At 33.0% G+C, this 15245-nt stretch overlaps 2 protein-coding genes across 4 annotated transcripts in view; one reads left to right on the top strand and one right to left on the bottom strand.

Annotated features, from left to right (window-relative positions):
- LOC124643861 (homeobox protein PKNOX2-like) overlaps positions 1 to 6215 on the top strand; it is a 38103-nt gene extending 31888 nt beyond the window's left edge. Inside the window, exons 11-12 of the mRNA XM_047182983.1 lie at positions 378 to 1258; positions 1520 to 6215. Of these exons, the coding sequence (XP_047038939.1) occupies positions 378 to 493 (116 nt within the window). The 3' untranslated portion in view covers positions 494 to 1258; positions 1520 to 6215. The remainder of the gene's footprint in view (positions 1 to 377; positions 1259 to 1519) is intronic.
- A 1524-nt stretch (positions 6216 to 7739) lies between these two features.
- LOC124643860 (scavenger receptor class B member 1) overlaps positions 7740 to 15245 on the bottom strand; it is a 64319-nt gene continuing 56813 nt past the window's right edge. For all 3 annotated transcript variants that reach the window (XM_047182979.1, XM_047182980.1, XM_047182981.1), the window contains exons 8-12: positions 12350 to 12471; positions 11779 to 11913; positions 10993 to 11111; positions 10475 to 10606; positions 7740 to 9342 (exon numbers count right to left, since the gene is read on the bottom strand). In XM_047182979.1, the coding sequence (XP_047038935.1) occupies positions 8890 to 9342; positions 10475 to 10606; positions 10993 to 11111; positions 11779 to 11913; positions 12350 to 12471 (961 nt within the window). In that variant the 3' untranslated portion in view covers positions 7740 to 8889. The remainder of the gene's footprint in view (positions 9343 to 10474; positions 10607 to 10992; positions 11112 to 11778; positions 11914 to 12349; positions 12472 to 15245) is intronic.

Here is a 15245-nt window from a genome sequence, read left to right on the forward strand (position 1 = left end):
CTCGGCTTGTCGTTCGCGGCGTCAAGTGTGGACCTACAACGAACCTGCAACGATCACTGTTAGCAAAACCCTTTGTGTTCGTCAAAAACCGACAACAGGCGGAACGCAGCCGAGCACGAACGCAATGCTCTTGCGCGCTCGTTAGAGGCTTGTCAGTTGGTCCGCACTACACGAATTGTGTTCGGCTCGTGCTCGGCTCTCGTGGCGTAGACGCAGCTTTGAGTTTGAATAATATTACAAAGCGTTTTAATAGTTGAAATGAAAAATTAAGTGATTTGCTTATTAAGTCATATTTTAAATTCACCATATACATTTTTTGTAACATCCTCTATACTAAAATACCTTTCCATTATTTTTTACTCTTCCATCCTCCCCAGGTCTCCTGTCATCATCAGAGGACGAAGACCAGGAAGGCGACGCTTCAGGGGATGAACAGGATCCGGCCGCAGAACAGCCGGAAGTCACATACCCAATACAGCAAACTATGCATTAGGATATATTGTTAGAGTTTTAGGAACGAGCCACTGTGAACTTACTGAGAAAATACTGAGGAAAAAGGTAAGATTTCTATGTATAAAAAACTACTATAGTTCTCACCGAATGTCTTGAGAGAGATTAGAAAATGAATTTGGAAAAGTTTTTTTTTTTTTTCATAATATAAAACCTATATTTTGTTTAACACTATTCAAATACTGAGTTACCAAAATATCTACATGACAATCATAATAGAACCAGTGAAAATACTGTTTTAACATATTAAAACTCATTTTTAAATTACACACGAAAACTAGTTTTCGAAATTCGACAAATACTCTCACTAGTGAAGTGATGTACCGTTCCTAAAACTCGAATCATCGATAAAACAAAAAAATAAATCGATATAGTCGATACCCAGTTACGATTCAATGTATACGTATTAATTTTTAAAAGTCTTTTCATGACAAACGCCATGTCACAATAAATTCGTTTATTTATATAAAAAAAAGACATAATAATATAAAATATATTGACAGTATACCATAAGTTTAAGTGTAGAATTAAAAGATTTTGGGTAGCAACAGTGTGGATAAAACAAATTTAAATAACAAAAAACACGATAATATCTTGATACTAAAAAACTTTGTCTTTGAAATACATTAAAAAATAAATAAATAAACACGGGTGTATAAAAAAATATGACAGTGATGTGCAAACTAATGTCGATACGATTAATCGATTATGTTCTGCCGGCTCCACGGCAGGTTTATGTATGCTTTATATTTGGACGTAGTTATGCAGAAACGTTCCAACCCACAAATCACCCGAAATCGAGTTATTGTGATTGAACAGCCTAAAATTTAGCATATGGTTATCTAAACTCAATATAATTCAACAATAAAACCTCTATTACCTTTACTAGTTAGAATAAAAAAGAATACAACTGAAACGCGTAAATGCTTATATCTCAAATTAAACTTGAATTTGAGATATAAGCATTTACGCGTACAGTGGGTTGGAACGTTTCTGCATAACTACGTCCATTTCTTATTATGAGAGTGAAGGAATAGTGAGTGCACCTGTGTCCAAGCGAATGCTTGTGCACTGTAACATGTCCTGCGCAGCTGGCTGATCTCCTTATATGAGAACAGCCGCCGTAGCCGACAATCGGATGGCATTATTATATTACTTATTTATTAAAAAAGAGACATATTGTTAAAGTCAATGATCAAAGTATACAAGAAAATATACGAAGTCAACAATTTGTATACGAAATCTTACGATATCATTTAATGTATACGATTTGCTGTTTTTTTGACGAATTTTATTAAACTGTTTTTTTAACGGTTAAAGTTAACTTGTCAATTTGGGGTAAAAGAGTTCATAGTGTTTTACGAAAATACTTAATAATGCCATATTTTTTTGGTTAAGAAGAAGTAAAAAAAAGAACACGGGCATTTTGAAAAATACTTTCGAAAAATAATTCATGTAAAAGTTATTTTAAAAAGTGTAAAATTATTTGTATAATTTTTATCGAATTAATTTGCACATCACTATGCTAATCTTTGTAACAATTTTGTAAATCCACACTGTTACTACTCGAGATTTGAACCTAGAACTTTGTATACGTAATCCATACCTCAAATATTATTAAACAAAATAATGAACTATTCATATTAACTGGCAAAACTAATGGAATTCTTTTAGTGTTGGTCTTTTCACCTATCGATAACAAAAATATGCTAAATTTGTATTTATATTTTATGTAAATATTTAACATTATTTGGTCTTAAATTCTCATATTTCTACGTCTTCCCATATCTAATGATATTGCAAACAAATATAATAGTTTATTGAAATTAATTTCGATAACATCAAGTAGGTGAAAAGATCAACATTTTCATTCACTTCTCTTTTTTGGTAAAAATCTTTTGATTTCTGATAGAGAAAACTTCAAAAATACGTGATCGTATTGATAACATCTTCTTTTGGGGCGATTAAAAAAAAAAAAACAGAAAAAAATTCATGAATTCAGACAGCCTATTTCCCGAACTTGCTTAATTTTTAATTTGAATTGTCAAATAGGTCTAAAAAAGTATGAGAAATTCCCAAAAATATTTTTACCAAAAATGAAAACGCAAGAAAAAAAAACAACTTCAAACAGAAAAAAAATATCCTCAAAGAGGCTTTGTTTAGCGTTTTGTCAATTTTGATACCGGTTGTGAATTAAACACTTTTTTTTTGAAAATTATTCCCCATTTCACCGACTGACGAAGTATAGTACGTGCGAAATATCTTTACGAGTCTGATATTAGTCGCAAATCGACTAAATTTAGATATTAGTCGCAACTCGACTAAGTATTGAAATTAGTCGTAAATCGACTAAATTTTGAAATAAGTTGGAAATCGACTAAATTTCGAAATAAGTTACAAATCGACTAAATTATGAAATTAGTTGGAAATCGACTAAATTTCAAAATTAGTTACAAGTCGACTAAATACAGACTCGTTAAGATAAATCGTTGGTATTAAAATAGATACTAAGAATATTTTTTACATGCAACACTAGAGAATACCGTCCACTGAGATATTGCATCTATTTATTTATAAAAAAGTAATTAGTTTTGAAATATACTCAATTGTTAATTTCCTTTATTTTACTACACAGCCATATTAGGTTAATTTTTCCTTAGTTTTTGTGGAGAAATCTGTAGTATTTTCGACTTAAAATTACATTGTAATAAGTACAGTATAAATAATTGTAACGGAATTACATATGTTTTTGTATAAAAAGCTTATTAAAAATGTATTTTATTTTTAAGTTAGTAATAAGTAAATGACCATTATTTTTATGTCAACTTTTGTTCTTGCAATTTATTTTTATACAAGTGATTTAGTGTTATTTTTTGACAAAATAATCAGTTACGGCTGTTCTTAATATTCTATTTAACTGTTATAGGAATCTGACATTACTAGTATGGACCTAATGTCAAATTATATTTCTAGTAAGCAAAAAAACAGGTAAATTGAATATTGAGAACGGCCGTTATTGGTCACCAATACGGATAACTCCACAGAAACTAATCTAGTACATAAAAAAAAAAAAACGAATATACGATTGTAAATGATACGATTTCCATTAAATATAGTATACTTTGAAAACTTAAAGGTTCAATCCAAAATTGTATACGCAAAAAAGTATTAAAAAATCGTAATTGACACTTAAAATTTAGTCAACGATGTGGACTGAATTATCGACTAAAAATAACGTTGTTTTAGTCACATCACTACAAACTTAAAAGGTTGACGAAAATACTTAATTAAAATTAACAGTCCAGTAATTTGAGTAAAGAAACAACATTTTATTTGATTTTACATGTATTTTAAACTGAAAAATATTTTCAAAATAATGTTAAGTTTTTTTAAAACCACTTTCCAGACAATTTTCAATCGATTTTATAACCTTTTATAATACAGAGTTTTTGGTCAAGCCTTTTTAATTATTTAGTATGTCGACTAAATTTAGTCAATCAACTAAACATTTTAGTCGATAATTCAGTTCACATCCTTATTTAGATATAAAGCGAAGGCGGGAAAGCTAAAGGATATAGATAAAAAAATATCGTAAGAATTACGCTAAAATATTGTTTTGTAAGCAAACGTTTTTGAAAAGGACTTCCAATTTAAACTTTCTAGAAAGTACTATTGTTTCTCTAGGTATATTTTTCAAAATATTCTTTTTAGAAATCAAACTGAAAATTATTGATTTTAATTTTACATTTAACTGTGGTTGTATTAGGTAAAGTTAAAGGGACTTAGTAATAAAAAAAAATAGTTCGGTTCATCTATTTATGTATTATGACTATTTCTCTATAAGTAAAGAAGGGATGACGCCGTCGACGCTGGATGCAGGTCGCCTCCAACAGGTATCTGTGGAGATCTAAGGGGGAGGCCTATGTTCAGCAGTGGACGTCCTATGCCTGAGATGATGATGATGATGAAAGAAGGGACATTGCTATTCGTCTATATCTATCTCAATTGCATCGAAATCTTTAGCATTTCATAATACTACTTTTTAACGAAATAACTATAGGATACACCGTACATACAAGCGTGGTGATTAATGCTCAATCCTTCTCCGTTCGAGAGAAGGCCGCAGCCCAGCAGTGGGACGATAAAAAGGCTGTAACAGTAACACCATACATATGCGTATTCTTATAGCATTATCTATATTAAAAAATGTCTCGCTTAACAATTTAAGATATACTTAAGCTTTTTTTTTTTTAATATTGCAATACACAAGTCTTCCTTATATTATGCTAATTAATAAATTAAAGTTACAATAGTACTTTCTAGAACAGTTGTAATGTTAAAATGTTAAGTTAAATCGTAGTGTTGATACGATATTTTTTGATCTTAAGAATGGTTTTTAGAAGTTGGAGTTCTGAAAATGAAAAAAAAAGTTTTGAAAAAAAAGTAAAAAAAGTCATAATTTTTTTTATTTTTTTATTTAGTATTTTGGTCAAAAATGGTTTACATTTCCTTAAAATCATCAAGATGTTTCAAATTAAGGAATTTATCTGTATTTTTTCATTAGTTTTCAAATTAAGGAATAAAAAAATACACCATGAAAGTATTATGCAAGTATTATAGTGATTAAAAACAATGATTTTGAAGAATATTCAAGTGTGGTGTTGCTATAATCACTTTTTAAATAATTTAACATGTATTATAAAATCATTTTTCTACTACAATATTTTTTTCAAAACTCCAACTTACAAAATAAAAAAAAAGAAACGAAACAGTGCTGAAACTCAAACGAGGAAACGGATATACGTAATTGGAATGGTGAAGTTAAGAAAAATAAGATTTTTTATGATAATATTATAATTATGTGTTAGTACATATTATACATCTAATTATACATCGCGTAGTGATATAATGTATTTTTAATGTAACGGCTATTTGACTTTATATTCGTCTAAGGCTAATTGGCTCTTTGCCAAAATGACGATTTGAGCCAAATTAGGCCGTTTTTTAATGGGAAGCGGACGCTTTGATTTCAAAGTATAAAAATACAAATTACAAACATGTTGCTGTAAATACTAAGTATCTACCATTTTTTAAAAAGTAATAAGCTGTAATTCAGCAATCTGACTAGTCATTTCACACATTGCACGGCCAATATTTACAGTACAGTGAAAACCTTGTTATGTGTAAAACATAATACAATACATGCAAACTTAACATGAGAAAAAAAAGTGTTCAATATGACGAAGTAAAATTAATTTCGATTGAGCGAAAATTGTATTTCTAAGTATTTCACTCTTATGTCTAGTTTCACCGGCTACTGATAGTCTTTGATAGCCTATAAGAAACGTATCTGACATATAAATATCTGGCTGAAATTATAAGCACTTTCACTTTATCAGTAACCAGTCAAAACTGGCCCTAGACTTTTCAAAACATTAAATAATTTGTTTAGTGTTTAGGAACCTCAAAATGTTTAGGAACCTACCTAGTTTCAAGTAGGTAAAAATAACATTGAAATCAAAGCGTTCGCCTTTCCAAGCTATACCCGACTGCGGGATAGTCTCGCTTGTTCTAAGCGCCGTTATTCAAGTCCAGAATAGTATACAATAGATATACGCGCTTGTTTAGTATTAAGAATAACTTCAATGTTATACATTATGGTACAGCATAATTTTTGCTAGTCAATAAAATAATTTTTAGGCTGATTTTCATACTTTTATTTTTCATCTGACAACACCCACTACCAGACTTTTTTTATATTTCAATCAATGACAACTATGTTGGGGTCGGCTTCCAGTCTAACCGGATGCAGCTGAGTACCAGTGTGCCACAAAGAGCGACTGCCTATCTGACCTCCTCAACCCAGTTACCCGGGCAACTGTATTACCCCCAGGTAAGACTGGTTGTCAGACTTACTGGCTTTTGACTAGGTACCTGTAAGGATTGCCATAGATGTTCAAATGACAAGACAGGAAAGGTTTAAATAAACTACAATAGAATTTACAATAATTTTATTAAACAATACATTTTGATACAAAAAATCCTTAACTATTATTTACAATTATTACCTAAATTCGTATAAAAATATTCATAGAACCACCGATTTTTCCTTTTAATAATAAAAAAATATTAATTTTATCCATAAAAAAGAAAAGTCTTGATATATTAAAGCTTGACTAAACTCTAATTAATTATTAGTTTGGTTGGAATAGTTCATTTAGTCGACTAATTTGGTCAATCGACTAAAATGAAGAATTTTCATGAAGTGTGTCATAACTTCTAATCTCGTATGAATTTCAATAAAATAAAATAGTAATAAGTACATTTTGTTCGATCTTAAAAATAAAAAGAATTTGCATATTTTTCAAATGATTGAAGAAGAAAATAATGAAAAAATAATAAAAGATTTTTCTCAAAATTGAGTATGATTGTCGATATAAATATATTAGTACTATTTGAGCAATTTTCTGATTTATTAGGAATGTTATGTCATCACAATATTGGAATGTTTCAAGTAAAAAAACTGCTGGTTATAATCAAAAGGGCTTATATATGTTTTATTAACAATAATTAAGGAGTCCAAGGCCGATTTTTCTTCTCATATAAGGAGATCAGCCAGCTGCGCAGGACATATTATAGTGCAGGCACATTTGCTTGGACACAGGTGCACTCACTATTCCTTCACTCTCATAGCGCGATGGGACGACAATCCGACACCACCGGAGAGAGATCTTGGGCAGGACTAACAACATACGTACGTAAGCCCTTTTGCTTATAACTACAGACAGCTTATTCTTCGAATGCCAACACACTGCAAACTTTTAGTCGGCCAATAGTTTGTTAAGCTCATAAATCAAAATAAATAAAGCGCACATTACAAAGATCAGGTATTTAGCCGGTATCAGACCTACCGAAAACTTTGATTGGAATCAAGATTTTCTTAAAAATTGCCAACCATCGTCCAACAATTTAGTTTGCAGTGTGCAGGAGGTCTTTTCCTTAGACAATTTGGGCAAAGGTTTGTTAATTCAATTAAATTGGCAAGTATAGTTTACTTACATAATATTATGTTTTTTCAAGGCAACGTTTTAAAGGTATTTGGACCAATATGTCTAACTTTTTTCTGTTTATAATGAAAGTGAACTTTGTGTTTTTTCAAAGTCAATAAAAAAAAATCTAGTTTTTTATGACGTCGTATGGAGATTAGGTTAAATTATCATTTGACAGAGTAACTTTTTTCACATATTATTCATTATAAACAGAAAAAAATACAAAAGTGAGCAAATATTCCGTTTAAATCTAGACGAATTCCGTTAAAATCGGAATCCTATACAATCAGTCGTCGACACAACCCTATATAAAATTAAATATAGCCTAAAAACCACATTAAATAAAGTACAGTACCATAAAATAACAATATGGTATTTTCACATGAATTCAAATTAGAAAAAAAACATGTAAAAAAATTGCTACTTCTACAATTTTTCTAACTCTGTGGTCACACAATACCTTTTTGACAGTAGATTTTTTGTCAATTGTCCTATAAAAATATAGTATTTTTGACCTCTTATATCTCGTAACTGTCAAACTCGAATTTTCAGTAAAAAAAATCATCGCTCTGATGAAGAAAAAATTGCTTTTCATAGTCCAATAAATTTTCTACAGCTTTCTTTAAACACCATTGAATTTATGGTAACTGTACTTTCCCTGTTTTGTGGCTAACCGTCCCCAAAAAGCATTTAAAATAAAGTACGTAATACCCTGATATACAATATTTTTTTTTATGTTGTCACTTTGCTTTTGTCAAATAGTTTACATTTGTCAGACTTCGACAAATACTGACTATAGTAAAGTCATTGGTATTTTTATTCTCTAGCCGAATGGTAAAATGTGGCTTAGCTTTATTTTTTCACTAAGACCTTTGCATACCTAACCATATTTGCAAAATACATTTTTTTTTAATATTTCGCTTAAATTCTTCAGCTGTAGACTAAAGTCTACTGTGTATGAAAGGACTGTAAAATAACTTCTTATTTATAACGTTTAGTTAATAAATAAATCATACTTTGTGTATGTAAATATAAATTATTTAACCATCCCCAGTATAGGATACCTCTTATCCTAAGAGCCTTTTCCCAACTATGTTGAGGTCGGTTTCCAGTCTAACCGAATGCAGCTGAGTACCAGTGTGCCACAAGGAGCGACTGCCTGTCTGACCTCCTCAACCCAGTTACCCGGGTAACCACATCAATAGTACCTGGTTTTTCTTTATCTTTCATTCAGAATAAGTTCTTCAAGATTATTTACATTGACAAAAGCAAAGTGCACACCCACTGGTCTAGCCGAAGGGGACGGTAAATAAAAACTAAAAAAAACCCTCTATTCCTGATTAAACCTATGTTCTGACAAAATAAAACTATTATCCGCCCGTATCAAAGATTCCCTTTCCGCATCACTAAAAGAAGACTTAACAAAATCTGTTTTTAAACAATTTTTGAATTCTAAACTACAATCTGTGCGTACGTAGCTTAATTCTTGTACCTTATCTCCGCATTGGTTCAGCGGTATGTATGAAGATTCTCTGTTAGACATTATTTTGTGAGCTCCACTTATAATTAACGTCGAGCTCCGTCTAATCGGTCTTCCCAGTTCTACAATCTCTATGGCATGTTGGCCGATTACGAGGCTTTTATAGGTTTTTATAAAAACGATGGCAAGGATCAGAAAGCCTGTTAGGATCATAGAATAGGTTATGGCCGGTGCTGCAACTGGTCCCACGGTGGTTGCTAAGTAGATCCATCGCCATATTGGGGTTGACAGCTCGTGAATACCCTGAAATTGAAAGGTCGAGGTTGATTTTGTGAATAATCACACGGTATAAAGGTGAAAGTGAGTGTGTATGTTTGTTACTTCTTTACGAAGAAATGGCTCAACGGATTTTGATGAAACTTGGTAATGATAAAGCTTATAAATCAGAATAAAGTATATAAATAGTATTTTATTTATTTATACGCTTGCGGGATGTAGTCGTCACAAGACGTGCGTCAAACCGCGGGCAGAATCCAGTATTGATACAGATGTCAAATAATAAAAGGTTATGAAAGAAAATTATAAAAGTTGCACAGTCTATTCAAACTTAAGTCTGTGGTTTTTAATTATCGCATAAACCAACTTTCCTCCAATCAATTATTGTCTAAATAAAAACAATGAATTTCACTCCGCGACATAAGTCTATGGGAAAACCTATTTATCTGTCTGTTGGCTCGACTCCTATTAGTACTATCATTTGTTTCTCACTTTCTATACTTAGCTTTCGAAATACTTACACAAATATTTACTAGGTACTCGAGTTTCCTTAGAAATTATTATTTTAGTCACGACACTAATTTTGTATAGAGTTGAGTATCAAATAGACAGATAGGTTTACTACAGGAAAGAAAAGTACAAGTTTTCATTTACATTTAAGTAGTAATGATAAAGTATTTTCTGCCAGTGGTTTCATCTACCTCCTGAGGCACGTCGCGCACCCGAATAACAAGTTACTCTGCTTGTATGTTATTCTGAAAAATACGCTTCCTCAAAATGCATTCAGTGAAACAGGAAATATTATTCTTACACATAAACTTACGCATTTTTAATATTAGTAGGTAGATTTAAAAAGAATTATCTTGGAGATTCTTCTCCATAGGAAGCCAACTTCTTTCTTAATAGGCAATTAGAATAAATGGTTTAGAATAAATGGTAAAAAAGCCTAATAGCCAGTTTCACCGATTACTGATAAAGTCTCTGATAGCCAATCAGGAACTTATCTGACAATTAAACTATAACTTTTGGTTTCTAAAAGCTAGCAGAAAGCAGCCTCTATCTGGCAGATAGCATTAACTATTTGATAACTAACAGACAATATCGGTAACAAGTGAATATGGGCCTTTTGACTTTGAGTTTGAATCATAGAAATACTCACTTCTTCAATCCACATAACAGGGAAGATAGTATCAGGGAAGTTGTTAATATTGTTGATGGGTATGTTGGGGGCTCGGTCTACTTTCAGGTTCAGCTGCACTCTCACGAAGCCTTCTAAGGGTACTCCAATTTTCTGCAAAGAGAATACAGATATGAAGTTCAGAAATAAATAGAAAAAACAAATAGGTATTTACAATATAAAATAAAAACTATCCTGGTAAAAAAAAACACTGAAATACATATCCAACAAAATAACTGACACAAAGTAACTTGAACTTAAAAAAAAAAAACACAAAAGAATATATCAATTACAAAAGAAATAAGAAAATTGTTCGCGTGAGTTACCGCGGCCCTGATAACTGTGGACTTCAGAAGGATCATGGTGGGTTTTAGGCAGTACTCAGTACGATTCTGACACCCACAGCGGAAGGGGTCACGTGATGAATTAATTCATCTTTTAGAAAAAATGTTGATTAAGACAAATGATCATATTATTATGACGATGATGATAGGTCTTACCGGTTGTATCATGAAGTAGGTCTCATGCTTCTTCTTGTTAGGCTTCAGACCTTCGAATGGCAGCAGCAGACTTGGGTCAGCATCGTAGAAGTGGGGGAACGAAAGATATACAGGAGCATCTGAGAAAGAAAGGTGAGAATATTAGCGTGGACGTGTTCCAGACAAATATGGACTTCAAAAGGAATTAAAACCTTGGGTTTCATCATCAATTGCTATAGACTTTTCCAACTTATTTGGGGTTAGCTTCAGTTAAACAGGTAGCTGAGTACAACTATGCTACATGGAGTGACTGTCCTATCTGACCCCTACAAGCCAGTTAGGTAGGTAGTCTGGCAAAACTGATTTTCAAACTTTCTGGCTTCTCGTAACTCCTGTCAAAGACGTTCAAATGACACCCATGATCCCAGTACTTCATTATTTACGTATTTTATGTCAACTGCCTTGAATTTGGCAAGGATGGAAATCATCAGCTTATATCTGATATAGAACCAAGGTCATCGACATAGCCCACCGAATCAGCAAGCTGAAGTGGCAGTGGGCTGGCCATATTAGCCGAAGAACCGATAACCGTTGGGGTAAACGAGTTCTAGAGTGGAGACCACGCCTCGGCAAACGTAGTGTAGGACGTCCTCAGGCACGGTGGAGTGATGACTTGCGCAAGACGGCTGGCAGGAGCTGGATGCGAGAAGCCGAAAATCGATCTCAGTGGCGTGCACTTGGAGAGGCCTATGTCCAGCAGTGGACTGCGATAGGCTGATGATGATGATGATGATATCTGATACTTACTGTATTGACAAGGACTGATATTCTGCAGCCCCCTCGGAGGACACTTCTCTCCAGGATAGTAACATTTGTTGTCAGGGTTCACGTCAGCACTCTCGAAGGTAGACGGAGGGGGAGTGTATAACCCTGCTTTTATGCCTGTAAGAAGAAAAGTTAGCATTGTAAAACAGGAATTTGTCATTAGCGGTTTCACCCGCTTACTGAGGGGACGACTTTAGGCACATGGATAAAAAATATATTATTCTGCTGTATATGCTACAGTACTGCTAAGATTCAATAACATTCTCTGCCGTTTTTGCGCGAAGATACATGTTCACTTTAGACAATAGACATATGACAAATGCTAACTTCCGCGTTGCTTAAAGCATATCCATAAAAAGTTGCCCATATTTTATTCTGATGACATAAGTTATAATTCATTCAAGTTTCATCAATATTCATCTAGTAGTTTTACGAGAAAGAGGAACAAACATCCGTCCATACATACAGACTTTCGGATGTCTTTTTGTCTGACTAAATGGTTTTTCTTTCTTCCCCTTACAATAAAAGTGTGAATCAAAATGGTTATACATACCATCTTTATAGACATCCTCCCGATACTGCAGCGGCAGAATCCTGCAGAGATCCTTGTCGTACACGTGGACAATGTCAGACTTGGTCAGCGAACGCGGCGGGAAGAACGAACCTTCGGATGCACTGGAATTACAACAAGAAGTCTTCATTAAGTCAAATTATTAATGAAAATTGGCTATATATAGGGTAAACTATACCAGTAAACTGTACGACAAATTATAAACGAAAAATTTGCTGTTGAGTACTCTTTATGTGGCTTTAGGATGTCTGTGCACCATCATCATCTGCATAGTCATTTCCCAACTATGTTGGGGTCGGCTTCCAGTCTAACTGGATGCAGCTGAGTACTTGTGTGTTACATAGAGCGACTGCCGATCTGATCTCCTCAACTCAGTTACCCGGGCAACCCAATACCCCTCGGTAAGACAGGTTATCAGACTTACTGGCTTCTGGTTACCTACCTGTAACGATCACCAGGGACCCACCAAAGGGTCCAGTGGACCGCCGAAGTTTACATATTTGGTTCGTGAGCAAATGTGTGTCTTTTTGGTAGATTTTCGCCATAACCGCTACTGGGTCATATTCAAAAAAATTGTATATTAAAACGTCCAACAGAGTTATATTTTTTTAAGGAATAGCTACTAGCTAATTACTCTTAAAACAGAATAAACATTTATTTCAGCATTATGAAAAACAAAAATAACGCCCCATAATCCTCAATGAATGATTAATTTTAAAAGAAAACTACAACGTAGAACATTTGTTTTCATATAAGCAATGCGTGTCCACATTCTTGGCGCGACATTTAGAAAACATTTTATTATTCAATATTAGTATTTTAACTGACAAATAATTGATTTCTTAGCAGAGCATTGTGGAACCTGAAGGAATTTGCTAAAATTATCATGAAATATAACACGCAGAATTCAGGAATAATTAATTAAAGCAAGTCTTGATTTCACTTCATTTCTGTTATTCCTGTCTGTTACATTAGTAATTTTTACTATTTTTGTAGTAGTTATCAAAATTATTTTACCTAAAACATTAGCAACTGAACTGTCAAAAGAATCGACGAATCAAAAATGATCGGTAATTTTGAGAAGCGCAACAAGCACGAAATATTGTGGTGCAGTGATTATTCGACAATTAAAAGTTACTTATTACTGTGAGACTTTTAAAGTATCGGTAAGTACTTTTACTGTTTTATAACTCAGCTTAGAATAAATGTATATTGACACTATCACTGTACTATACAAGTTTCGTATAAAGTAAGAATTAGCATTGAAAAAGAGATTTTTTTAGATTAGACACAAGCAATTTATTCATATCGGTTATCATATCGATTACTTTTTTCTGTGACGTAACAGATATGAACGGTTAAGGTTTGTTCACAGTGTACGTACCGAGATAAAAACGTATTTAATCAAACCTACCACTTTTCTTTTTATTTTATAATTTTATAAAGGTATCTTTACGAAAAGTCGACATGAACAGAGTAAATAAAAATCAATCCACTAATAAAATATAAAACTCGAAAATGTTTTCTATCGATATACATTTTTACAATCGATATTTGCAGGTAACATCATGTATTATAATGGGATAAGTTTGGGATAGTTACCTACCTACGAATGGCTTTAGTTCGGGTATAAGAATTGCTGTGGGGTTTGTTTTAGAATATTTAATATTTATGTATTAAGGTTTTCTTTTCTTCACAGGCAATATGCCACTAACACCAGGTGGACGACACCGAAATTATAGAGAACAATTCGAATACTACTATCTACTTATTTTCTTTTAAAAGTACGTCGTTATATACTGACCCTAATAATTCGTCTCTGTTACTTTTCCGTTATAACAATATAGCTTTCCTATCTGTTTCATATCTGTTTTTTACAAATTTTTTGAAAACGACCCTACTAACATAGAGTGGAAATTCATGTACACCCTTCGTTTAGGTACTTATCTTTTACCAAAATAGGCCATTTTTGCTGGCAAATAGTTTTTAACTAGGCATTGACCTCATTTGAACGGAAATAGGATCTTTTGAGCGATAAACTTATGTTTATGGAATATATAAGATATCCGTTTTAACAAGAGAAGTATATAACTTGTAAGATTGTATGTATGTTACAGTTAAACTATAAATTCGGTCAAAACATCATCTTTCTAGCCATAGTCTTTCGATCGACCATAATTTTAAGCTATGCTTTAAGCGATCTACCCGTGGATGAGATTATGAAGATTTCCTCCGTCTTTCGGGATCACCCAGCTGTCATTTGAACATATTTGACACTCGTCAAGATGGATAGTCTGATAACCAGTCTGACGAAGTAATATCGGGTTGCCCGGATGAAGTGATATCGGGGTCGAGGAGGTCAGATAGGCAGTAGCTTCATGTGGCACACTGGTACTCAGCTGCATCCAGTTAGACTGGAAGCCGGCCTCAACATAGTTGGTCAAAAGCTACACAAATTCTGTATTATTTCCTAGAAAGTTTCTCTAGCAACATATTTCAAAGTTCTCTTGCAACACTTAAAGGCAGCCTGACCCCTACCTTGAGCACACGATGTTTGCCAAACAAATATTGTATACTAATATGTTCTACGTACTTGCTTGTTAGTTTATTTTATTTTATTGCTCGCACACATGTACTGGAATAAACGTAAATAAAATGGAGAAATCTGGTTTTAATAGTAAGTATATGTCATCATCATCAGTCTTTGTATCGTCCCACTGCTGGGCTGCGGCTTCTCTTAATCGAAACGCTTACTCAATTTGGTTGGCGATTTCTGTCTTAAAAGTCCAGGTTTCCTCAAAATTCTTTCACCTTTACTCAGTCATTGGTGTTCAAGATACACAATTGATAAAGCAACCCTGTGCCTGGTATATTAACC

This window comes from Helicoverpa zea, chromosome 28, assembly GCF_022581195.2.
Source record: "Helicoverpa zea isolate HzStark_Cry1AcR chromosome 28, ilHelZeax1.1, whole genome shotgun sequence".
Classification (NCBI taxonomy): Eukaryota; Metazoa; Arthropoda; class Insecta; order Lepidoptera; family Noctuidae; genus Helicoverpa; species Helicoverpa zea.